Source organism: Cricetulus griseus (assembly GCF_003668045.3).
Source record: "Cricetulus griseus strain 17A/GY chromosome 1 unlocalized genomic scaffold, alternate assembly CriGri-PICRH-1.0 chr1_1, whole genome shotgun sequence".
NCBI lineage: Eukaryota > Metazoa > Chordata > Mammalia > Rodentia > Cricetidae > Cricetulus > Cricetulus griseus.
Window position 1 is genome coordinate 100,369,384 of NW_023276807.1, and position 27,248 is coordinate 100,396,631.

The 27,248-nt window shown below is 39.7% G+C and overlaps 1 protein-coding gene across 7 annotated transcripts in view; it reads left to right on the plus strand.

The window, feature by feature from the left end:
- Mtmr3 (myotubularin related protein 3) overlaps window positions 1–27,248 on the plus strand; it is a 103,358-nt gene that overhangs the window by 61,538 nt on the left and 14,572 nt on the right. For all 7 annotated transcript variants that reach the window (XM_035452095.1, XM_027387331.2, XM_027387330.2 and 4 more), the window contains 5 exons: window positions 12,425–12,521; window positions 15,938–16,051; window positions 21,361–21,566; window positions 22,274–22,405; window positions 23,192–23,303. In XM_035452095.1, coding sequence (XP_035307986.1) covers window positions 12,425–12,521; window positions 15,938–16,051; window positions 21,361–21,566; window positions 22,274–22,405; window positions 23,192–23,303 — 661 coding nt within the window. The remainder of the gene's footprint in view (window positions 1–12,424; window positions 12,522–15,937; window positions 16,052–21,360; window positions 21,567–22,273; window positions 22,406–23,191; window positions 23,304–27,248) is intronic.

Sequence of the window (27,248 nt, forward strand, 5' to 3'; positions counted from 1 at the left end):
CTGATTGGTTCCTTGCCACAAGGAGGCCTTCTGACCTCCAAGTGACCAGGACAGGCCCAGCAAGGTCAGGTGAGCACGTGTTATCCTGTCATGGCTGCCAAAACCGGGTGTGTGGGTGTGTGGGTGTGTTGGTCCCTTCAAACCACATTCTTTTTGTTTGTTTGTTTGTTTTTTGTTTTTTGTTTTTCGAGACAGGGTTTCTCTGTGTAGCTTTGGAGCTTATCCTGGCACTCTCTCTGGAGACCAGGCTGGCCTGGAACTCACAGAGATCCGCCTGCCTCTGCCTCCCGAGTGCTGGGATTAAAGTCCTGCGCCACCAATGCCCGGCTTCAAACCACATTCTTATGTCTGAAAAGCTTATACACCCTGATAAGCCTCTCTGCTGATGCAACAATCCAAATCCGACCAAATCAAACTGAATTAGAAGAAACCCATGTTTAATGGATATAGCGCTTCCAGATGGTCTTCCCATCCCCTAGGGAGAATATGAGAAAGGGAGACCAGAAAAACCAGTAGTCTTTGTTGGGGGGGTTTAAATACCATGTTGGAGTGGTCTTGAGCATCTCTGGGGAAGGGGTCATCATTTGGTGGGCTTTCTGAGATGCAGCAGGGTTTGGAGGGAGATAGGGGAGGGGGCTGGGGTGAAGCTTCCACCATAACAATGTCCTCTGAAGGAGGAAACAACATGTGAGGTATTTCAGAGTGATGCCTTTGTATAGTCTGTCCTAGAACATGAGACTCTGAGATGCATAGACGCTGAGGTGCAGAAGTTAGTTCAGTCTTTCAGCTACACCTAGAGCCATTCACGGCTTATCTCCTGCTAAGCACTGAGTAGTATATCAGCAGGCAGGGAACTGGGATGATTCTATCATTGTCTTGGTATTCATGTAAATTTTGGTATTTGGCTGTTGAGCCTGTCATAGTGGAACCAGCCACATTGCAGCTGCAGCTTTAGGATTTACTCAGGCTTGGAAGAGGTCTCGGTGTTGTTATAGATTCATTTGCATAACTGGGAAGTCTTGTTAAATCTTGACTCTACTTTTTTAACATCATCTCAAATTCAGGCAAGCAATGGACTCAGAACTGCCACCTTCATTCTCATGTCCTCAGCTTCAATAATAGCTACATTTTTCATTGCTGTGACATAATTCCTGACAAAAGCAGCTTAATGATTGAAAGGTTTATTTATCCCTGCTCTTGGTTCATGATGATGAAGTCATCATATCTTAGTCACTGTTATTTTACTGTGAAGAGACAATATGACCAAGGTAGTTCTTATAAAAGAAAGCATTTGACTGGGGGCTTGCTTACCCAGAGGTTAGTCCATTATCATCATGGCGAGGAGCATGACAGCAGGCAGGCAGGAATGGTGCTAGAGAAGTGACTGAGAGCTACATCCTGATCTGGCATGGACTTTTAAACCTCACAGCCCACCCCCATTGCCACACTTCCTTCAAGAAGGGTACACTTCCTAATCCTTCTAATCTTTTCAAAGAGTTCTACTTCTGGCAACTAATCATTCAAATATATGAGCCTATGGGGGCCGTTCTTGTTCAAACTACCACACATGGCAACAGGAACTTGAGCCAGCTGTATATATTGTATCTATGGTCAGAAAGCAGAGAACAGTGAGTGCTCAGCTTATTTTCTCCTTTTTTATTTAATTCAGGATTCTTGCCCATGGAATGTACTGCTCAGAATAGGCATGTCTTTCTATTTCACTTAACCTAGTGTATGTAATTCCTTACAGGTATACTTACAGATCTTGTCAGATTGACAGTTGATATTACCCACCATAGGTTCCATTCTCTGGCATAGTCAGCTTGTCTGTGCTGTCTGTGTATTAAAAACCAGGCTTGAATCAAAGCTAGAGTGACAGATGACTGGACATTCAACTATTAGGTTAATAGTACCATGCCTATTCTCTGACCTCTCTAGTAAGAAGTGCCCATCAAGTACACTACATTACATCTTGTTTATCTGCAGGTAACATAGGCTTGGGTACTACACTGCTATTGGGTTAGCTGTCTTCTGGCCTTGGATGGAGTCCAAGAAGTATGTACTTAAAGGACTTTTTAGAACCTTGATACACAGAAAAAAAGTTTATTCCCTGTCACTTGGAAATCTGGAAGGGGTATTTCTTAACCTCTGGCTCTGGTGCTTTTCTGTGTCCTCGCTTGTGCTTTGTGGGTTTGCATACTCAGAATCATCCAAGGATCTAGACTTTTGTTAAAATTGCAGATTGACACTGTGGCCTATGAAAGGAATTGTTCATTTGTTTTAAAAATTTGTTTCCAATAAAATGAAAATGCTTGGATTGTGTAATTGTTGTGCAAGAAATATTAAATGTTGGAAAGGTAGATTAGGGAGTAGAGGAGGAAAACAGGAAGAGTCAAAAAGAAATAAAAAGTCACTCAAAAACCTAGTGAGATAGCTCAGTAGGTAGAGCACTTGCCACACACGGTTGACAATCTGAATTTGATTTCTGGAACCCAAGGAACCCAAATAAAAATGGAAGGAGAGAACTGGTTCCACAAAGTTATGGGTATGCATTGCTATGGTACATATGTGAGCTCATACATATACATCATATTCACAGTAATGAATAAATAAATAAAAACTAAAAGTAAAGTAATTTGGGATATTAAAATATGCCTAATGGTTTATCCATATAGAATAGACATTGGAATTCTTAGATAGAAATTCAAGGAGGAGCCTAATTACTGTGCAGCCTAATGATCTTTTATTGATTTATCTGTTGTTAGACATCTAATGTTGTTCTTATTTCTTAGCTATTATTAGCAGGTAACTGTGGTATGTTGACTTAAGAGTCCTTTGGGTTGCCAGGCAGTAGTGGCACATGCCTTTAATCCCAGTACTCAGAAGGCAAAAGCAGGCAGATCTCTTTGAGTTTGAGACTATCCTGGTCTCTAGGACAACCAGGGCTATTAACACAGAGAAACCCTGTTTCAAAAAATAAAAAATCCTTTGGGTATATATGGTAGTTAGTTTTTTGAGAAACCTCCCTATTACTTTCCATAGTGTGTTTACCAGTTTATATCCCCACCAGAAGTATATAAGGGCTCTTCTTCTTTCTCCACATTCTTGGCCAACATTTGTTGTCATTGGTTTCCTTGATGATAGCCATTCTAATTAGGGTGAGATGAAAGCCCAAAGCAGTTTTAATTAGCATTTCTCTGAAAGCTAATGAGGTTGAACACTTTTTCATATATTTATTGGCTATTTGTATTTCTTCATTTGAGAACTACTTGTTCACTTCATTAGCCCATTTATTGATTGGGTGATTTGCTTTTTGTTTTTGTTCTTTGTGTGTGTGTGTGTTTTAATTTTTGTAATTATGTATGTATGTATGTATGTATGTATGTGAGTATGTATCCTTTGTCTAATGTGTAAATGACAAAGATGATTTTCAGTTCTGTGGGCTGTCTCTTCACAATAGGGATAGTTTTCTTCGCTGTGTGTAAGCTTTCACTTTTCATAAGAACACATTTGCTAATTCTTACTTTTTTTTTTTTTTGAGTTATTGAGGTCTTGTCCAGGAAATAGTTTCCTATATCTTGAAGGTGTGGTACACACTTGTAATACAGCACTTGGGGGGGGGGTGGTATAGCTACACATCTATGGCTGGATTTCCTTGGAATTTCCATTATTGTTTTCTTTCTCCAGCACTTCAAAGATCCAGGTCTTACAGTAAGGGCTTTGGCCCATTTTTTTTTTTTTTACCCATTTTTTACTTTATTTTTTACTTTTATTTTTACTTTATTTTTTTATTTTTACCTTTTGTATGTGGTAGGAGATAGGGTTCTGTTTCTCCAAGTAGGATTTTGATACCTTAGTCAAAAGGCTGTATCTGTGTAAATTTATTTCTGAGTCCTCTATTCTATCTTTTTGGTTCACATGTCTTGTTTTATGTGTCAGTACATACAAGTTTTGTTACTGTAGCTCTGTAGTATAATCAGGTTTGGGAGACTGACAGCATTTCTTTCAGCTTGGGGTTGTTTTTGGCTACTTGGGGTCTTATGCTACACACAAAGGTTAGGTTGGTTTTTGTAGTTCTATGAATAATGTAATTGAAAATTTGATGTAGAGGCATTGAAACTAGCCAGTTTTACAATATTAATTATATTAGTGAACATGGGAAGTTTTTTTCATCTTCTAATGGCTTCTTTGATTTCTCCGTGTCATAAAGTTTTCATTGTAGAGGTCTTTACCTTTCTGGTAAGGTTTATTTATTTATTTTTTGAATTGTGAATGGAATTTTTTTCTTGATTTCTTTTCTTTTCAAGTGTGTTATTGGCATATAGAAATGTTACAGATTTTTTATGTTGATTTTTTTCGTGTGTGTGTTTTCTGCTCTTCTGCTGAAAGAGTTTATTGGGTCCAAGACATTTCTGGTGATTGTTCATTCATTCGTTCATTCATTCATTCATTCATTCATTCATTCATTCATTCGGAGGCAGGGTCTCATGTAGCTCAGACTGGCCTCAAACTCATTGTGTAGGAAGGATACCTTGATTTGAACTCCTGCTTTTCCTGTCTCTACCTCCCTAGTACTGGTATTACAAGTGCATACCACACACCTTGCTTTGAGGTGTTTTCTAAAGTATGAGATCAGTAAACTCCTTCCTTTCTTACTTGTATTTCTTTTTTGTTGTTGTTTTTTTTTAAATTTTAAATGCATTGGTATTTTGCCTGCGTGTGTGTGTGTGTGTGTGTCTGGGTGAGGTGTCAGATCTCCAGGAACTGGAGTAACAGACAAATGTGAGCCACCATGTGGGTGCTGGGAATTGGACTCAGGTCCACTCGAAGAACAGCAGTGCTCTTAACCACTCAGTCATCTCTCCAGCCCCAACTTGTATCTTTTTTATTAGTTTCTCTTATCTTCCTCTTTTTTTGAGACAGGGTTTCTCTGTGTAGCTTTGTAGACCAGTCTGGCCTCGAATTCACAGAGATCCACCTGTCTCTGCCTCCTGAGTGCTGGTATTAAAGGTGTACACCTCCACCTCCCAGCTCTATCTTGTTCTTGTAGCTAAGTTTTGAGATACTATATTGAATAAGAGCCTCATTCCTCGTGTTAGAGGAAATATTATCATTTTCATACTATTTGATCTGATATATTAAAATTAGGCATAAAGAGCCAGTGAGATGGCTCACCAGGTAAAGGAGCTTGCTGCCAAGTATAATGACCTTAGCCAGATCTTTAGTACTAGTGGTTTATCAGTATATCATTAAATTATGATATATTGAGATTTTTTGCATCTATTGAAATGGTTGTGTGATCTATGTATTCTGTTACATTTAGTATGTATGTATGTATGTATGTATGTATGAGCCTTGCTTCACTGGAATGAAATCAATTGGGTCATGGCATATGATCCTTTTAATGTGTTCTTAAATTTGATTTGCATATTTATTAAGAAAATTTTAGACATTTTCACCAGGGAAATTGGCCTATACTTGACTGTTCTTCTGTCCATATCTGGTTTTGGTATCAGGATAATACTGGCTTTATATAGAATGAGTTTTGTAGTATTTTTTTCACTTTGATTTTGTGGAACAGCTTAAAGAATATTGAAGATTGAAGGTGTGATGAGACTTTTATTATCACTTTAGTCTTGTTGCTTGCTATGGATGTGTTTAAGTTGTTCTATCTTCTTAATTTAATGTTAGGAGGGCATACATATCCAAGAATTTATCCATTTCTTCTAGGTTCTCCTGTTATTTTGGAATGTAAATTTTCAAAGTATCTTCTAATGATCTTCTGAGTTTATTGAAGTTTGTTATAAACTTTCCCCTTTCATCTCTAATTTTAAAAATTACATTTACGGATTTATTTGTGTAAGTGGCTATTGGGTGCATGTAGAGGTCAGAGGACGACTGGTGGAAGTCAGTTCTCTTCCTTGTACCATGTGGGTCCTGTGGATGGAGATCAGATCATCAGCTTGGTGGCAGCTCTTTACCTGTAAGTCAACTGTCTCATGGGCCTTTCATTTCTAATTTTTTTTTTTTTTTTTGAGACAGGGTTTCTCTGTGTAGCTTTGGAGCCTATTCTGGCACTCTGTAGACCAAGCTGGCCTTGAACTCACAGATATCCGCCTGCCTCTGCCTCCCAAGTGCTGGGATTAAAGGTGTGTGCCACCAATGTCCGGCATCTTTGTTTTTATAAGTCCTTGGAGGAGCATCTGGTTTTTAGGTTTTTACTGATTTTCTTATGCATATATGTATCTACATACCTGTGAGTGAGCATGCATGTGGTGGTTGGAGAACTAAGTGTTGGTCCTTACCTTCTACCATGCTGTTTGCTGCTGTGCTGTGTACTCCAAGCTAGCTGGCTCATATGTTTCTGGGTGATTCTTTATCTACCTCCCAACTCTCTCTATGAATGCTGGGATTCCTGTATGTGTAACTGTGTCTGGCTTTTTACATGGTTCCTAGAATCTGAACTAAGTGTTGCATAGTTTTTTACTATGCAACACTTTTACTACCACTGAACCATCTCGCCACCCCTTAAAACTGTTTCAGTTATTTTTTTTAAAAATTTGTATTGGACCATCAAGTTGGTTCAGTAGGTAAAGGTGCATGCTGCCGAGCCTGATGACTTTCGTTCAATCCCCAGGACTTTCGTTCAATCTCTACTGTGGGAGTAGAGAACAGATGGATTCTTGAAAGTTATCCTCTGACTTCTATGCATGTATTGTTGTGTGCATCACCAACCCCCATAAGTAAATGTAATAACATTTAAAAAAATGTAAAACATTTATTTTTATGTTTGTATTGTCTACAGTGTGTGTGTGTGTGACATGATTGTGATTTTTTAAAATGTCTACAAATAGGACTTTTTTTAATGTATTTTTTTAAAAAAGTATTTCTCATAGCTCTAAACTTTCCTCTTAGAATTATATTAGATGTATCCCAAATGTTCTGTTAAATTGTGTTGTCATTTTCATTTGATTCTAGGAATTTTAAAATTTCCTGCCTAGTTTAAAATTTCACTTCCTACATAGTTGTACAGTTTCTATGGCTTCTCTTGCTATCAATTTCTAGTTTTATTCCATGGTGATCTGAAAAGATACCAGAATTTATTTCAGTTATTAGGTTAAGATGTAACTTTATGGCTAGAACGTGATCTATTTCAGAAGTGGTTCCAGAGACTGCTGAAAGAATATAAATTCTATATATTTTGTAGAAGTTTGTTACATTCATTTGATCTGTGGTACAGTTTAACTCTTTGTGGATTTTAATTTGGATATGTCTAAAGATTGAGAGTGGGGTATTGAAGTCACCAATAATTATTGTATCAGGAACTATGTGACCTTTTGTGTTCATTAATGTCTGTTTTACAAAATTGGAAGCCCCAATATTTGGTGCATATCTTTTATATCTTCTGGATAAATTGTTCTTTTCATTAATAAATATATGGACTTTCTAAGCCGGGTGGTGGTGGCGCACTTGGGAGGTAGAGACAGGTGGATCTCTGTGAGTTTGAGACCAGCCTGGTCTACAAGAGCTAGTTCCAGGACAGCCTCCAAAGCTATAGAGAAACCCTGTCTCAAAAAACAAACAAACAAATACATATATGGACTTTCTTTATCTGTCTTAGGTTTGATTGTCTCCCAGTGTTTATCAACATTATATGTGTTTGTTTGATTTTGTGATAGGATGTTACTGTATAGCTCTGGCTGGTCTGGAACTCTCTAGACTAGGTTGAATAGATTCACTTGCTTCTGCCTCTTGATGACTGGGGTTAAGGTTTGTACCACCATACCTGGCTATTTATTTTTATTTATGCTTTAATGTGGTCTTTCCTTGACCTGGACCTCCACCCATGAGATTCTTCTGCATCGGTGGTCTGTTGGTGATGTTTTCCACTGTTTGTTTTTTGAGTTACCAAGTTCTTTATTTCCAACATTTTTTAAAAAATAAAATACCTTTTTTTTGCTGAATTTTTCTTCCATGTTGTTTTACTGTACATATTGCTGATTATCTCTCTCTCTCTCTCTCTCTCTCTCTCTCTCTCTCTCTCTCTCTCTCTCTCTCTCTCTCTCTCTCTGTCTCTCTGCTGACTTGGTCTGTGTTTCTTGCTGACTTTTCTCCTTAGCTTCTGGATTTAGTTCATCTTCTGGATGTACATTGTTTGAGACCACTGATTACTTCACCAGGAAACTTGATTTTTCATCAGGCAGTGTCTTTGGATGCAGCAGTTGGGGAGTTAAAATACTCTGACCTTTCATGTTTCTTCTGTTCCTAGTTTGTGATTTGTGAGTCTGCTCGTTTGGGTATTGCTTCTGGTTTTATTTGTAAGTTTGTTAGTGAGAAGCTTAATCTTGGGACTTTACTCCCACTGAGAAACGGGGTGGGGGGAGTGACCTTCTGATGGCAATGTTAGAGCATACAAGACAAAGAATCCACTTGAACCTGATAAAAGTTTACTCCTACATTAGCAATGACTGTGGAACAGAAAGTGAAAAAATTAATATAGACTGTGCTGTGAGGTTAAAACTACTCAGGACTAACGGGAAACAGTGACTAGATGAGAGGCAGGGAAAGGAGAGATGATTTGGTATTTAAAGACTTGTTGCTCTTGTAGAGGACCCAGGTTCAGTTTCTAGTACTCACATGAGTTCCTCGGCTCACAATCCTCTGTAACTCCAGTTCCAGGGGATCTGACTCCTCCTCCTGTCTTCTGAGGGCACCAGGCAAATATGTGATGCACATGCATACTCGCAGAAAAATACCATATATATAAAATAAAACATACAAATCTAAAATTCTTTAATTAGATAAATGTAAAAACAGTAATAAAAATTAAAACATGGGCCAGTGAGATGGTTCAGCAGGTAAAAGTACTTGCTGCTTAAGATCTAAGTTTGATTCCCAGAACTCAAGGTAGGAGAACTGATACCCACACGTCCTCTGATTTTTACATGCATACATGCATAAACCTGAATTTATGCACATAGAATAAAAATAAGAATAACACATAAATTTAAAAATACCGTTTTTTGAGCCGGCGTTGGTGGCGCACGCCTTTAATCCTAGCACTCGGGAGGCAGAGGCAGGCGGATCTCTGTGAGTTTGAGGCCAGCCTGGTCTCCAGAGTGAGTGCCAGGATAGGCTCCAAAGCTACACAGAGAAACCCTGTCTCAAAAAACCAAAAAAAAAAAAAAAAAAAAAAAAACAAAAACCGTTTTTTGTTTTTTTAATTAAAAGCTAATAAGATAGCTGGACATGGTAGAGCATGCTTCTTGTAGTTCTAGTTACTAGGGAAGCAGAAGTAGGAGGATCAGCCTTAGGACCTCCTGAGACTTTGTGATACCCTGTCTCCAAAAACCATTAAAATAAAGTCAAAATACTATTAAAAATATCATAGGAAGAAAAGTAATGAGAAATATAAGAGGAAAGGAGATGCTATACTAGATTAACTTAAGAAGAATAATAAGAATTGAAGATATAAAAGTTGGAGCTTCAGTGATGGCTCAGCAGTTAAGATAAAAGCAATGGCTGCTCTTCCTGAGGATCAGGGTCCAATTCTCAGCTCCTACATGGCAGCTCACAACCCTCTGTGACTCTGGTTCCAGAGGATTCTATGCCTTCTAGTCTCCATGGCACCAGCATGCAAGTGATACACAGATACACACGCAGATAAAACAATTTTTTTTTTTAGAGTGTCGTAAGTGAAAATACTGCCACAAACATAGTATAAAGGATATGGAGGAACAAAGAAAGCTGACTTGATAGCAGCTTCAGATGGCAAACTGCCAGTCATATGCTTGGTGAGGAAGGGGAAGGTAGGCTATACCTGTAGATTCTGATCTTTCAGAGTTATGCTGATGTGAGCCTGTGTTGGGTGAGTCTCTAATGTCTGCCATAACTGTCTTCATTTTTTATAGCTTCTTTTCTCTGTGTACCAGAGGTTTCTGATGGTCACACTTACTAACCTTTTTGTTTGGTGGGCTAGACAGAATGCTCCCGCCTTGTAGACTTGGATCCTAGCTAGAAAGTGAAAAGTAGAAGCATCCACAGCACTGACATCCGCATGGATGAAGGACCTGTTTCCACACTTTAACCCCCTGAGTATTGATCATTGGAGCCTCAGAGTTTCCAGACTCCAGTGTACACCAGAGAGGTTGCTCCAGAGCCTGGTCTACCTACAGACCTCAAGCCCAGAGCTGTCTAACTCTAGAGTTACTGCCAGTTAATGAGAGCTACTCCTGGCCATAACTGCCTCTCAAGACATCTATCCACCTGGCTGTGGCAGGTTAAACAGGCTCCTTGACCAATGGTTGTTTCCTATTCCAGGTCTCTAGGATAGCTCAGTTTTAAACAATAGATTTTGTTTAAATCTATTTTGTTTAAGATGATGCCAGTGTTTATTTTTTAAATCACAGGGTCCTTTTAGGACAACTGTTTATCCTAAAATCAAGGTGTTAATATAAAAGACCACTAATAAAAATGCATTCTACTTTTGTAAAACCTAAAAGTATGTCAGAAGTGACAACATCTTTCTCTTTGAAGATGTATGTATGAATTTATGTATTTTATTATATGGATGCTTTGTTTGCATGTAGGTCTGCACACCAGAAGAGGGCATCATATAGACAGTTGAGCTACCATGTGGGTCCCGGAAATTGAATTCAGGACCTCTGGAAGAACAGCTAGTATTCTTAACCACCGAGCCATATCTGTAGCCCCATGGGATATCTTCTTTTAATAAACTTGAAAGATGTCACAATTTTACAGCTTTATATTTTAAATGAAAGGCTCCCTGTTTAGTCTTCTGAAGCACCAATAATACTCCTTACAATTTGTAGACAGATGGCACCTCAGTTCAGATAGCTTTTTATCCTATTTGAGAGCCTGTTAACATTGCTTCTAAAACTTTTCCAAATGGACTAGATTTAACTGTTATTTCTTCCTGTTGCTCTGAACATCATCTTTTTATAGCTCATCTTCCGGAAGCATGTGATACCTAGCTTAAACTCAAGAAAAGTAGTTTTAAATGGGACATGGTTTTACAGGGTTGGCCTTCATCCAAGTAATTGGTGTTTCCTGCTCCAAGGCTCATTCCTGAGGGAGAACAAAGCTTTCCCCTTCTCTCCAAAGCAGTCTGTTGTGTATGCTGTTTGTTGTGCTTTCTTCTAGTCCTGCCAGCATTTGTTTTATAGCTTGTAACATGATTACACACAGTAGGAGCCTGCTTGGTGGTTTTGTTTAGTAAGTTATGCTCCAGGACAATGTACTTCTTTTTTTGTTTGTGTGTTTTTTTGTTTTGTTTTGTTTTTCAAGACAGGGTTTCTCTGTGGCTTTGGAGGCTGTCCTGGAACTAGCCCTTGTAGACCAGGCTGGTCTTGAACTCACAGAGATCCGCCTGCCTCTGCCTCCCGAGTGCTGGGATTAAAGGCGTGTGCCACCAACGCCCGGCTGGACCGTGTACTTCTTTAAGGGGGAAAGCTTTTTAGATGTAGGTCTGGCTCTACCTTTATTGTGGTCTTACCGGAGAAAGAGCCACATTTATGAGAACTGTGACCAGGTTATATATAGCTAGGAGATAGGGATGTGTTCTTATAGATGCCCAGAGTTTCTTTTTCAGGTCACTATCAGTTAGGATCCTGTGACCACTAGCCTGATTACTTGCAGTCTCTGAAAACCAGAAGATATTTCTTAACCTATTTGCTGTTTGGCCTTATCTGAGCTGACACAGTTATCTCACTTGGTGTGAAGTACTCATGTGTTCCCCCGAGGAACTAGGGATGCCTAAATAGCCCCTATTGAAATTGTGACTGTAGTGTTATAATGCATGGCTTTCTAAAAGCCAGAAAACTCCCAGGTTCTGAAATGTGACCCAGAAGGTTTCAAATGAAGAATTTTAGATCTATGTTACTAATTTTGGTGGGTCTTTTTAAGGATGGATTTTATGGATTTTATTTCTTTTTATGTATACTGTCAGTCTGAGCATGGACATAAGAAAGTAGTCTGTATGGTTACAAGAAAGAACCTGGGCTTTGGGACCAGAGAGATGTTTCATACTAATCTCCACCAGACTGTTTGCCCTCTGAAAAAATGAGTGCAGTGAATGAATGCAATACCCACAGAGACTTTAAGCAGACAAGGTCTTAGTTATATAACCCCGGCTGGTTTCAAATTCTCTTAGAGATATGCCTGCCTCTGTCTCCTGAGTGCTGGGATTAAAGGTACACAGTGGCTAAAATGATATAATTCTTAATCTAAATTAGTCCTCTTTTCTTTCTGCCTATTTTTTGCAGCTAAAGTTAATGTTATCTATTTATGCATTCCTGCCTTTAAAACAATTTAAATAGAGCAGAGCAAAGTAGTAATGGTTTTGTTTTTCATTTTGCAAAATTGTATTTATTTCTTTGTTTCTGCTGTCTGTCTCTGTCCCTAGGGGAGCATGTAACGTCAAGGTTTAAGAATGAAGTGGAGCGGATGGGTTTTGATATGAACAATGCCTGGAGGATTTCCAACATCAATGAGAAATACAAGTGAGTTATATGGATACTTGTAGACTGAAGTTCACAGCCAGTCCCTTTAACAGAAGCCCCAATTCTCAGATGGCAGAGCATTGAATTTAGGTACTTTGAAACAGAATTTTGTTTATTAGCACTAAATTCATGCTCTTCAAAGTTCCTTTTGAACCTTTGTTCAATATTTCTGGATCTGAAAATGATTCTTGCTTACTAAGATCCTGAAACCTTCCTTTTAACCTCCACAGGCCTCCGTTCTTCCTTCCACATGTGTGTCTGGATGATACTGTGCTTATATGGTGGGCAGCAGGGTTTTCATCACCACTTGGCATTATTTAAGAGACAGGGTCAGTCATCTTAAAAAGAAGGACAAACATACTAAGAAGTGTGTGTGTACATGTGTGCACACATGTACATGCACCTGTGTAGGTGTGGGTGGAAGCCAGAGGTTAGCCAATGTGTCTTCTTTTATCACTTGTCACCTTATTTTTGGAGACAGGGTCTCTCACTGAACCTGGGGCTTGTCAGTTCAGCAAGACTAGCTGACCAACAAACTCTAAAGAACTTCCTGTCTCCACCTCCCCAACGTTAGGATTACAGGCATATGCTACCACACCCAGTCTTTTACATGAGCAGTGGGGATCTGACCTTGCAAGGCAAGCACTTTTCTCATTACAAATATCCCCAATCCTCATTGCTAGTCTTTTTTTTTTTTTTCTATTTAGTTTCATTGTTAGTCTTAGTGACAAATTTTCACAGCTATGATCATTTAACCATTAGATATTAAATAACGGTTATTAAATATTCATTCATTACCTATTTCCTTAAAACATGTAAGTGCTTTGGTGAGAAAAGATGGTTAGGTTAAATACTATTATTTTGTTAATCTAAGTTTCTGTAAAACATTGTACAGGAGACTGAAATGAATCTATTCTCTTTCGTTTCTTTGCAGCACTAATAATGCTTTGCTTTTTTTAGTTACCTCAAATTCTAATAGTCATTTTCTTGGTCTATTTGTGGTTAGCCATTTTTCACTGGAAAATCTACCACTTATTGCAGCTCTTCCTTCACATGGGCTTAGCCAAAAGAAGTTAAGAACCAGGGGTTACAGAGGTACAAGAGCTTTACATGGAGCTGTTCTCAGAGGCAGGTTGGAGGAGACAAAAGCCATAGGAATCTGATGCTACATAGGCTTTGCTGAGTGGAACCACCTTTCTGTACACTGGAGTTGCTTACCCACAGTGAGCAGAGCTGACTTTTGAGTAGAAGAGAGAGGTGTGGAGTCTGCTAGACAGTGAGCACAAAACCACCAATTTATGTGAGTAAGTCAGTCTCCAGGACTGTGAAACAGTCATCCCACTCCTAAAGAATGAGATTCATCTAGGTCTAGTTTGTTGTTGTTGTTGTTTGGTTTTTGGTTTTTGGTTTTTTCGAGACAGGGTTTCTCTTTGGCTTTGGAGGCTGTCCTGGAACTAGCTCTTGTAGACCAGGCTGGTCTCAAACTCACAGAGATCCTCTTGCCTTTGCCTCCCAAGTGCTGGGATTAAAGGCGTGCGCCACCACTGCCCGGTCTAGTCTTGAACTTAAAACAAAATAAAAAGAACAAGATGAGTGATTAGAGTAATTGCCATGGTCACTGGCAAAAACTTGAACAGATCCAGGCAGTTGTAACAAACACTTTTAATCCCACTTGAGAGTCAAAGGCCGAGTGGATCTCTTGAGTTTGAGGACAGACTGTACAGAGAAACTTTGTTTAGGAAAACAAAACAACAACAAAGAACTTGAATAGGTGTTAGGAAGTTTGTGTAGCTATTCTCAATCACAGCCATCCGCTTTTAAATATCTGATTGTTTATCTTCTGGGAATTGAGAGCAGAAAAGAAACAGATGTAGTGAAGAGTGATCAAAACTCTTAAATCCTAGCTGGGCATTGATGGCACAGGCCTTTAATTCCAGCACTTGGAAGGTAGAGACAGCTGAATCTCTGTGAGTTCGAGGTCAGCCTGGTCTACAGAGCACGTTCCAGGATAGGCTCCAAAGCCACAGAGAAACCCTGTCTTGAAAAACCAAAAAAAAAAAAAAAAAAAAAAAAAAAAAAAAAAAAAAAAAAAAGCCTCCTAAGTCCCAGTCGCCTTCTAAGGAAGTAGAATACAGTAATGAAGGTGCTGGTGTCTTAGTTAACTTCAAGAGGGAAGGGTTTGTTTTGCTTACACTTCCACATCACAGTCATCATCAAAGAAAGTCAGGGGATAAACTCATGATAGGATCCTGAGGGTAGGAACAGAAGCAGAGGCCATGGAGAAGTACTGCTCGCTTACTGGTTTACTCTTCATGGCTTGCTCAACTGATTTCTCTGCCATTCAGGACCACCTTCCCAGGGATGACACCACCCATAGTTTGCTGGGCCTTCCCAAATGGAATTTCCTTTTTCCCACATGACTCTAGCTTGTGCCATTTTGACATGAAAACTAGCCAGCACAGATGGTTTATGAGTTTTAGGATTAATTTCCATATTGTTCCCACTGTTCAAAAGAAGGATTACCCAGTGATACAGTCCTGTAAATAAAACCTGTCAGAAGTACTGTGCCCCAGGTCACCAACTTAACTTTAAAATGTATCTACCACCTTCTGTTTTAAAATGAGAGAGAAAGAGTGAGACAGAGAAGGGGAGGTGGGGAGGAAAGAAGAAGCAAGAGACAGCATGTTTCTCAGTATATAGTTCCTTTTGTAGTGTGTTTTATAGAAATTACGACATAACTTATTCACATTACTAATTTGGCTCACTGGGATTATTAGTGTATTATATCTGTTTAATTCCTGGCTGCAGTTGTTACTTATAATTAGGACATCCTGGTTCAAATTAGAGAATGAGTAAGTTAATCTGAAGAGGTCTCTGAAGATCTGAAATGGTGGGTTTGTCCTTTCCTTGCTTCCTTTGACAAGAGCCTGGAAGACTGAAGCTAAGAGAGGCGACATGGGTGCTTTTTTCCTGTAATTTAACTGGCCATTCCAGTAGTTTAAAATGAAATATATATGTATATATTAACTACAGAGAACTATCATGGAGGGTGAGAATGTCCCTCAACTCACATTGTTTCATTGCTAGATTATCAGATTCCAAAAGGTAGCATCAGATTGCACCATTAAAGATAATGTGTATAAAACAACAAAATTATGGCTTCCATTCTGTTAGGGAGACCAAAAACTCAATGTCCCCTCTGTTTCTCTTCTGCTATTTTTTCCTCCTGTGCTAGAGAATGAATACAGGTCCTTGAACATGCTAGACAAGCATCCTCATTGCTCTTTTAGCTGGCTTTGTGGTGGCATGAACAGTGTCCCTGTGCTGGCTCATATAGTATCCTCCTGCATCTCTCCTCCCTCTTACTCCCTTTTCTTCCTCCTTTCTTCTCACCACCATTCTCTTCTTTCCAACAGATTATGTGGTAGTTATCCTCAAGAGCTCATAGTACCTGCCTGGATCACTGACAAAGAACTAGAAAGTGTGGCAGGCTTCCGATCCTGGAAGCGCATCCCTGCTGTCATCTACAGGTAAGTAAGCCAAACTAGCCCCAGGTTAGGCTGGTACTACTGCCCCACTGCTTGTTGCTTGCTATCTCTGTGGCTGCTAACCTGGCAAGTGCTGGGTGGGCTTGGGTTCAGAGACAGTCCTTGGCCAGTCCTTGCTTCCTTATTGCTGAAGCTGTCTCTGCAGAAAGAAATATACCAGCACTCACTGTGTCCAGAACACCAAGTTGTTGGTATGCATGGATCCTGATGAGAACATTTTAATAGAAAAGTGTCAGGGCAGGGGTGGCAGTGTACATCTTTAATCCTAGCACTCAGGAGTTAGAGACAGGTGGATCTCTGTGAGTTCAAGACTAACCTGGTCTATATAAGGACTTTCAGGCTAGACAGGGCTACTACACAGAAAGACCTTGTCTTTTTTTTTTTTTTTTTTTTAAATGTTGCTTTAGGATAGCATTGTTAAGCTGGGTGGTGGTGGTGGTGGTGGTAGCACACCTTTAATCCCAGCATTCAGGAGGCAGAGGTAGGTGGATCTCTGAGTTTGAGGCCAGGCAGGGCTACAAAGAGAAATCCTATTTCAAGAAATAAGCAAACAAACAGCCTTCTTTCTTGTGCTTGCTCAGATGTTTAACAGGGCTTTTTGTGTTGAAAGATTGGTGAAACTTAGAATAGAGCTGAATGAACTATAATGGTGTTTGTGATTGTCACTTTGACATGTGGAAGGAAGGACTCTTGTTTTGAGAAAGAATTAGAAACATCTGGGGCTGGGTAGAAAACTTCAGAGATCCAAGGCATGAGAGCTGTGGGGAGACATGAAGGAACCTCTATTAATCCCAGATAGGACACGGACTATAGACCTAAGAAGTGGTTTCATCTGATTTAGCTTACTAACCAATTGCAGCTTTTAAGGTTGCTTATAGGAGCATGGATGAGAGGGACAGATGATTGAGAGATAGGTAGCTATCTGAAAGGGTTCCCCATCATGGTGACTCAAGAAAGCTGCATTACTGCTATTCTCTACAGAACTGCAGGCAGTCCCACCAGAGTTTTCTTTTCCAGCGATTGTTTACTGCTGCTATACCCTTGGAGAGGTACATATTCTTGTGCTATGAGCTTCTTAGAAGCTTTTCCATGCAAGAGGGGTATATTTCAATTTTGAGAAAATAGCTATGAATATAAGGGCTAAGAGGTGCAAGTTTTGGAAGGGGTGGGTAAGAAGAGACAGACTTAACTAACTTACTGTCCATTCTGATTATGACCCCCTAATTGACTCCAGTCTGCCTCTGATGAGTAGAATGGGCAAGATAATTCTTACCTTTCAGTGTTCTGTGGCATGCTGATGAGGGCCTCTTAGCACTTTAATGCCTTTAAGTGACATTTGGGAAAAAGTATATTCTTGAGTGCTTACTTTATAAGTCAGTGACCTGTTTGCTCTTACACAGCCATGTTACATTTTTAGGAAGTCATTATTGTGTCTTGTAATGTTAACTGTCTCCATTTAATTTTTGTGGTGTGTAGACTTTTTATTCTGCCCAAGGTGAGCCAAAACAATGGCTTAGTTAAAAATTGTCCACCAGTAGCCACTACGCTCAAATATTGAGACTCTAGGAAAGTGTATTTCTTGTGACATTCCTATATGTTGAAGGCACATTCTAATGTCCACCTGAATACAGAAATTGAACAATATTTGCTATGCTCAGTGGAACCCATTAAGCCTTCATCTTCCATGTTCATTGCTTTTGTTTTCAGACACTACTGGAAAAGTAGGTCACTAAATTTACCTATCACTCAAGTGGTGGGAATGGCATGAGAGTTAGCAGTGAAAGCTGAAGGGATTTATGAGAATGGGAAAAGCAGCTGGCTGCTGTTGTGACCGACAACTGTGTTAGATCAGCTGCCTGGCACTTGTGAGACTTGCTGACTTGGAGCAGAAGGGGGATTGCTCTCTTTTTCTGAGTAACAGGCTTCAATGAATTCTCCCCTTAGGCAGATAAGTGTGCTAGGTAAGAAAGGCTCCTTAGGATATGACAAAACATTTAGCTTTTTTTCTTTCCTTTTCTAAAATGTTATTCTAGAAGGCATGAGTTCTAGGATTCCCCATTCTATAGACCCTAGAATATATACATAAATGGAAATTTTCATTTTCAGTCTTTGAGAGAAAAATCAAGATTACAGTTGAAAATTCTTAATGTAGCCTATGTAAATCAAGCATGCTTCCTGGAGCTGCTCTATCCCAGAACATGTATTTATGTCTCTGTTCTCCAAATTGGATTCCTTTGTTGTTTAGTTTTGTGAGGTGTGTGTTGAAGAATGTTGGGGACACTACAGCACTCATCAATGCCAGCAGAGGTGATGTCTTAGTCACTGTTCTATTGCTGTGAAGAGACACTATGACCAAAACAACTCTTATGAAAGAAACCATTTAATTGAGGGCTTACTTACAGTCTCAGAGGTTTAGCCCATTTTCATGATGGTAGAGAACATGGCAAACCTCATGATACTGGAGTAATAGCTGAGAGCTACATCCTGGTCCACAGGCATGGGGTTTTTGAAACCTTAGAGCACACCCCCAGTGACATACTTCCTCCAATAAGGCCACACCAACTCCCACAAGGCCACACCTCCTTAGTCCTTTTTGATGACTAAGCATTTAAATATATGAGCCTATGGGGCCCATTCTCATTCAACCATCACATTCTGTTCATACTACCACAGGTGGCAAGATGCCTCTAAATCCAACATTTCCTGGTTTAGTTATTTGTGGTCTCCTGCAGTGATTTCTGAGGTCACTTGTTAGCGCTGAGCTGAACCAGTACCTGATTAGAACTCTGGAGCTGCTCTAACATAGCAAGATCTTGGGAGGTCCCCATCTATAGTGCAGTTCATTGCACCTCTGTCTGTACACTTGGTGATCTGTCAAAGCATCCTATGGGGAGCTTGCCTGACCATTAGCTTAGAGGCAATTAAAACCATTGCATTTTCATGTAGAATGGAAGCATTCCATGTTTTGGTAGGTGGGTTCATTCACTAGACCTTTTGTATTTTTCCAAATTCTGTTTGTTAAAGTGGTAAAATGTCTATTTTACCTTATTTTCTTTTAAATTTTCCTTTTAAAGTTATTGTAACTGTCCTGCTTGAGCTATCTTTAATGCAATATTAAAGCATTTTGGGAAATTAAGAGACTATTGCTTGTAGTGACCCAGTTGACCCTGAAAAACCTAAGCCCCAAGAGTGAAGAGTGCCATCTGCTGTTCCTGGCTCAGTGCTAAGAAGCCTTGCAGAGACAGAGAACACTCAGGAAGGCCTCTGTCCTCTTCTGGGAAGTTTGCAGTCATTCAGCTCAGTGCTTCCCCAGCCTACTAGGGAGGCACAGCAAGAATCCATTGAATTTCATGTCGTTTGTTTGATTTGTGTGTGAGCCAATGAGGTGTTGGTAGTAATGTGTGCTGTTAGCTACTTGCTGCTCACAGTGAGGGAGGATTGAAAACCTATAAGCAAACTGTTCTAGTGAGGTTTGATTACCACCAAATTTAATTTATTACTTGTGGATTTAAGAATTGAAAACAAACTTTTCTCAGATTGTTCTCCAAAGAAGGAGGAGGAATGAAGTACTGTGTTCACACATTTGTACTCTTTGTGTGTAGATTTGCATGTGCATGTTCAAGAGCATTTTCACAAACATGGGCATAGAATACAGAATTGGTGGACCTTTGGGATTATACTTACCAATTTTTTTTTAAAGTATTTATTGGAGCTGAAGAGTTGACTAAGTGGTAAAGAGCTGTTCTTTCAGATGAATGGAGTTTAGTTACCAGCACCCATATTGAGCACTCACAACTGCCTGTAATTGCAGCTCCTAGAGATCTGTTGTCCTTTTTTGGCCTCTCTCCTTCCACACATAGACTCACCACATACACAGCAATACAATAGAGAACAAAAACTTTTTTAAATGCTTTATAAAAGTTTATTTATTCATTGATTTATTATGTGTGTGTGTGTGTGTGTGTGTGTGTGTGTGATGTATATGGGCACACAAGGCACAGCACATGTGATATAATTTTGTGGAGTCTGTTGCCTTTTTCCACCTTTGCATAAGTTCAGGGATGGAGTGCAGGTACCAGGCTTGCTCAGGCGTGTGCTTCACTCACTGAGTCCTCCATCTTTATATTTATAGCCAGGTGATTGATTACTTTTATAACTTAAAAAAGCTTTAAGTATGTCAATACAATTGAGCAACTTTTAGTATATTACATTTAGAGTTGCATAACCCACCTCTACAATCAATCTCAGTGTATTTTCGCTACCCTGAAAGAAACCTCATACTTATTAGCAGTCAGTCATTCTTCTCCAACTGCTCTAATCTAAAGTATGGCCAGTAATGCATTGTTTTTCTAGATTTACCTATTCTGAATATGTCATCTGAGTAGAATCTTACAATTTATGTCCTCGGTGATGGGCTTATTTCACTTTATGTAACACATTCCAATTTAGTGATGATATAGCTTGTCTTTATTCCTTTTTTTACTAGTATTATATTTCCCCAGCTTTTTAGTCAACATACTGAAAAGTACCTGAGATCTTTATAGCATCTCAGAGTAGAATGTGAATAATTTCTGCCTTTGGAAAAGGATGTGTGAGAGTATGGTTTACTGGATTGTGATTTTTTTCTTTTTACAATTCCAAGAAAGGAAGCATGTCTGGGTCATTGAGTGTTGTGCCTCTAGTAAGAATAACTTGTGATTCATGACACCTCAGGAGAGTTTTATAAAGGATTCCTCTGTGGGCCAGGTGAATGTTCCAGTTACAAAGATGGAAAATGTTTGAAAAGAATCCTCAAGCCATGTGTAATGAGTATGGGTACTGTAGTGGACCCTCAGAAGCGAGACAAAGCAATCTGTTTTGTATTTTAGCATCTAATGTTTTGGATTTAGTATCAGAAATGAGTTATTTGTGCTTAATTATTACATAGTAGAATTAGAGTAGTATTCATAATTTTTTTTAAAAAAAGCATATTTCCCAAACATAAAGACCCAGAATATCTAAATTGTGAGTGTCAGTTCATTTTCTCTAAGAACATTCATTTGTCATTTGTTGGTAACTTTATATGATGGTAGCTATAAAGGGATGATAATTGAGAAAGTTATGTAGGTTTTGTTACTCATTTCTGTCCCTATTAAAACTGCAAGGATTTGAAACCAATTTAGTATTTACCTAGTGCCAGGCTATTCAATAAAGAGCTTACAATCAACTACCATACTTTTTATGTGAGTTCAGAGCATCAGATTGGGGGCCTTGAAATGGTAGTACAGTTGTTGTCTTTTGTCTCCACACAGGCACCAGAGCAATGGAGCTGTTATTGCCCGCTGTGGACAACCAGAGGTTAGCTGGTGGGGCTGGCGAAATGCTGATGATGAACATCTGGTGCAGTCAGTGGCCAAAGCTTGTGCTTCTGACTCTCAATCAAGTGTCAGCAAGGTTTCCACTAGGAACAGTTGTCGAGACTTTCCCAATGGCGGAGATCTCTCTGATGTGGAGTTCGGTAAGGTGCTCTCTAGCCCATGGCAGCAGTTTTTAAAAGCACCTGGGAAGCTTTTCTTAAAGTGGCTTTTCCTTTAAAAACATGATTTTACTTTGGGTTTTTTGAGATCGGTCTCTGTCCTGGAACTCACTACGTGGACTAGGCTGGCCTCAAACTCACAGAGAACTGCCTGTTTCTGCTTTCTGATTGCTGGGGCTAAAGGTATATGCCACCACACTTGGCCGTAGAGTTATTTTTGTAAAAAGAAATTCAGTGAGATTGTTTGAGGAGTGACAGGTCTTGACAAATCACCGGAAGACCCTTTGTTTCAAGCTTGATTTAAGAGCTTAGTGTTGTCTTCATCATGACAAAAATGAAGTGTTAGTAATAAGGACTTGGGTTGTCTCCAGTCTACAGAGAGAAATATCACCTTCTGTGAAATGACTACAGGGGGTAGAAACGGGGGTAAGAGATTGATTGGGCACTGTGGGTCTTCATGTGATGTGATAATTGGTTTTGGAAAATAAATTCTTACCAATTTCTAATCAGAAGGCAAGACAGGGTAAACTGAAGCCAAATCTGTGTACCAGGGGCTAGTTACAAAGCTTTGTTGATTTGAGTTTCATTTTGTTTTGTTTTTACTGTAATATGTGCCTCTGGTTTTAATTTTTCACAGTTCTAAGAACGCTAGGTTATTTAGTTTTTAACCTTCTTCTTGGTGTCTGCAGATTCCTCTCTGTCAAATGCTTCAGGAGCAGAAAGTTTAGCTCTCCAGCCACAGAAACTTTTGATATTGGATGCACGTTCCTATGCAGCAGCTGTGGCAAATCGAGCCAAAGGAGGAGGCTGTGAATGCCCAGGTGAGTGCATGATCTATCCCTTGATAATCTGTCCTTGTCAGTGCCGCTCACTTACAACTTAGACTTAATTTAAAATAAATGACAAGGCACATTCTCATTGTACATCTAGAAAGCCAAAGCAGCTCTTCGGATCCTTGACATTCTTGTGCTTTGTTCAAGGTGCAAATCTACTTTCTTCTCTGTTCCAACCGGAGATAGGAAAGCTGGTCTTTCCCCAGGTCTGTTAGTGCTGCTATAGAGGCTGTTTCTCAGTCTGTTCTAAAAGCATTGTTGTCTCTCACAGTACATATGTGAATCACTAGCTTCCTAAAGCACCTGCCATGGACTTCTTAGAAAAGCAGAAGTTGGACCAGGGAGATGGCTTAGAGGTGGGAGCACTGGCTGTTCTTCCAGAGGTACTGAGTTCCAATTCCCAGAAACCACATGGTGGCTCACAGCCATCTGTAATGAGATCTGGTGCCCTCTTCTGGCCTGTAGGCTTATATGCAGACAGAACACCGTATTCATAGTACAGATGTTGTTACTGGGAATTGAACTCAGGACCTCTGGAAGAGTATCCGGTAGCCAGTGTTCTTAATCTCTTAGCCATCTCATCAGTCCCCTAAATAAATAGATCTTTTTAAAAAGGAAAGAAAGAAAAGCAGGGGTGAAAATTGAGGTAGTAAACACAGAATTCTAGTAAGATGCCCTTTCTGAGTCTGTCATTCCCTGCTGTTTGAGTGTTGCCACTCTGTGCAATCCTTACATTGAACGTGCTTGTGTTTTCTTTATTGTTTTTCTCTCCAGAGTATTACCCAAACTGTGAAGTTGTATTTATGGGAATGGCAAACATCCATTCTATCCGGAGGAGTTTCCAGTCTCTGCGACTGCTGTGCACACAGATGCCAGATCCTGGAAAGTAAGGTTCTTTTGTTGTTACTGCTTTTCTTTTCTTCCTCTTTTTTTTTTTATTTTTTTTAAAAAAACAAAGCAACAACAACAACAAAAAATTATTTTGGCCGTATTCTTCAGGGTTGTGTGTGTGTGCGTGCATGCATGCGTGAACCTGTTATACTTTCAGTCTCTAGATATTCTTCCTGGCTTAGGAAATATGCATGATAGAACATGTTGAAAAGACAGTCCAGCTCTTCTGCAGGTTTCTTTAAAATTTATTTTTGAAATTAAATTATAATTACCTCATTTTCCCCAATTCTTTCCTACCAACTCCTCCCATGTACCCCTACTTGTTCTCTCTTCTGGTCATTGTTGTGGTTTATAGGCATCATGGCTGGGTAGGACTGTAGGTAGCTTCCTTCCTTTTGAAGCTTGCATAGCCACTTTAGGTACTGTGAAAGCTAGTTTAAAGGAGGACTATTGCTTATTTAAACTGAATGGCTGGGTGAGACCCTTTTCCTCCTACTGGGTTGCCTTATCCAGCCTTGATGTGATGGTCTTATTGTAGTATGTTATGCTGTTTTGGTTGCTGTCCCTGGGAAGCCTGCTGGGGGGGGGGTGGGGATAACTGCTATTTGTATATAATTTATGAGAGAATTAAAAAAAAGAAAAAGAAAGAAAAGAATGACTGGAATTTGCAGTGAAGAAGGGAAAGTAATACCCCCTGCAAGGGGGTTGTTTGAATACAAGATAAATTAGAATCAGTGCTCTGTAAAATAAATGTGAACAGATAAATATTTAAAAACAGATAAATATAAAAATCTTTCTCTATTATTTCAGGAAGCCAGAGATGTGCCAGTGAAAATAGGATTTTTCTTTTTTTGTGTGTTTGTGCTGAAGCCCATAGTTGTTTCTTTGGGTCCCATCAGTGGATCCATAATCACATCAAATATGTTTGTTGTTCTGTGTTCTTAAATGGATTTATAACATCAGGTGCTGCCTGAAACTGCTTGTGCTGACTCTTAATAAAAAAGTAATTAAATTGCTGGGTGGTGGTGGTGAACACCTTTAATTCCAGCACTTGGGAGGTAGAGGCAGGCAGATCTCTGTGAGTTCAAGACCAGCCTGATCTACAGAGCAAGTTCCAGGACAGCCAGGCTACACAGAGAATCCCAATCTTGAAAAACCAAAACCAACCAAACAACCAAAAAAGTGATTAGATTTATCACAGTGGCAATCAGCCCTGAGGATGAAGCAGTGTCCTTTGGAGAGATGACTGTTTTAGGATTTCTATTCCTGTGAAGAGTCACCATGACCATGGCAGCTCTTACAAAATAAAACATTTAATTGAGGGGCTTGCTCATAGTTCCATTATCATCATGGTAGGAAGCAAGGAAGCATGCAGGCAGACACTGGAGCAGAAACTGAGAACTACATCCTGATCTGTAGGCAGAGAGACTCAGCTTGACGTGGGCTTTTGAAACCTCAAAGCCCACCCCCAGTGACACACTTCCTCCAACAAGGCCATAACTTCTAATCCTTTTACCCGTCCAAATAGTTCTGTTTCCTAGTGATTAAGCAATAAAACATGTGAGCCAATGGGGCCATTCTTATTCAGACCATTATGGTGACTAAAGAACAGCTGGCTTTTCCCTTTGAGGATTATCCATTTGCATCTGTTACTTAGCTCCAGGGCTAGCTAGTTCTGTCCCCTCAGGTTGGTGTGAGAACTCTAGAGAGGTGTCTTACTATTTAGCTTAATTGCTCAGGATCCCTTTTCATGTAAAATAAAAACATCAGATCAGTACTGAGTAGTGTTAGATTTTTGTTTAAATTAGAAGTAAAGAAAAAGAGAGGCGGATGAGACAGAAGACTAAGAGACTTATTAGACATATTAACCAGTTTATTATAGGCCCAACAGAGTAGGGAGACTAAGAGAGACAAGAAACAGGGTAAATGCCTGACCACCATGGTCGAGAGAGAGAGAAAGAGAGAGGGGGGGAGAGGGAGAGGGAGAGAGAGAGAGGAGGGGGGAGGGGGGGTGAATCAGAAGCAGACAGAGAAGAGGAGAAGAGTAGAGAGTGTAGAGAGAGAGTAGAGAGCGAGTGTAGAGAGAGCGTAAATGGGCAGGGATCTGTCTTTTAAAGGGGTCCTCTGCACCTGCGTGCAGACTTAATTCCCATGGAACCCTGGACTGACCAGGGTACTGCCTGTTCCACCAGGTAACAGGGCCAGGCCAGCATAATACCTGAACCTTTCAAGTAGTCTCTAATGCCTCCCACATTTTAAATTATTTCTTTAAAAACCTGATTTTGAGGCCAGAAAGATGGCTCAGTGGTTAAGAACACTTGCTGTTCTGATATAGTACCTTCTTCTGCACACACACACGCACGCACGCATGCACAATGTAAAAAGTAAATATTTAAAAACAAAACTTTATTTTGAATGCAAAAAAATATTAATTAGCCTCTTTCCAGTCCAAATGAGTGGAGGACGTGTTAAGTAATGCTTTGTATTTGGGTATTTGAATCTCTCTTATGTATAAAAAGAAGCTATGTGAGTCCAAAAGAATTGTGGACACTGTGAGTAAGCCATTCATCCTGGGCTGTGGCAGGTTGGAGATGATGTGTTTCTGGTTCAATTTGACATTAGCACAGAAGAGTGCCATGGCATCCCCTATGGTGGCATGCTCTACAGCACAGCTTCTCTCAGGCACAGACACCACTGGCTGCTAGTTGATAACCATTCAGTCAGGTTTAAAAGAACCCTCTGCTGGCGTCTTGTTTACTGCTTCTTCAGCAGCAGGGAGATAGTTTAATTATTCATCTTTTTTTGGTTTTTTGAGACAGGGTTTCTCTGTGTAGCTTTTGGAGCCTATCCTGGCACTCACTCTGGAGACCAGGCTGGCCTCGAACTCACAGAGATCCACCTGCCTCTGCCTCCTGAGTGCTGGGATTAAAGGTGTGCGCCACCAACGCCCGGCTTAATTACTCATCTCTTAAGCCTTTTGATTTATTTTAAGGCAAATGAGAATAAACAACTGACCCATCAGGAAAGTATTTTTAAGTATATCTAACATACACTTAATTTTGAGTTAGAAAGTCTCGAAATTGGATTTTGAGAATTGACAAATTTATAATTCATTAAGTGGAAGGACTCTTCCCTTATACTGGGGGCAAAGCTTGGGGTACAGCAATGATGGAGACAGTGTCAGCCCCTGAGCCCTAGTCTAGTTGTAAAGAGCACTTATACACTGTTCTGTTGCTTGCTGGCTTGGCAAGAAAGATGTCCCTTTTTTACTTAGACTTTTAACAAAAATTCACATACATTCTCCAGGTTGTAGTAGACCAGTTTGTCCTAGAGGCCTCATCTAGACTCTACCTTGACAAAGCCATCTCAAGGGCTAGACTTGTAGCCTTAAACCACAAATCCGGCCATATTTGGGAAAAAACAGAACTTGTTTGGGGAATGAGGGATAAAGGAAGAAACAAAATGTCATCATGGTTGTGGGATTTATTCTTTTTATTTGATAACCCTAAAGGATTTTTTTAAAGGGAGGGGTCCTTTCTAAAGTCAACCTGAATTAACTCAACAATATCATGTAGCCATTTTACCTCTTTGCGTGACTCTAATCATCTTATTGAACCTATCCAGTTTTAATCAATATGTAGTCTAGACTTAACAGTGGTTGGTATTCGACAAGTGTGATGGGTAATGTTTGTATCATTCTTGTGTGTGGTATCCAGCTTACATTTTATCATAGATATATTTGTATATACGTGTTTTCTTTATTCAGTTGTAAGGTCAGCGTTGTTAATCTTTAAATAGTTTCTGTAAAATCTTATTGGGTTTCAGAAGTGTCCATAAGATCTGTTTCTTATAGTATATGTACCTGTCTAGGATTTCTCTCCCCACCCCATCCCACTTTTCGAAAATTATCTGTGAAGAGCTAGTGTGGTGGTATATACCT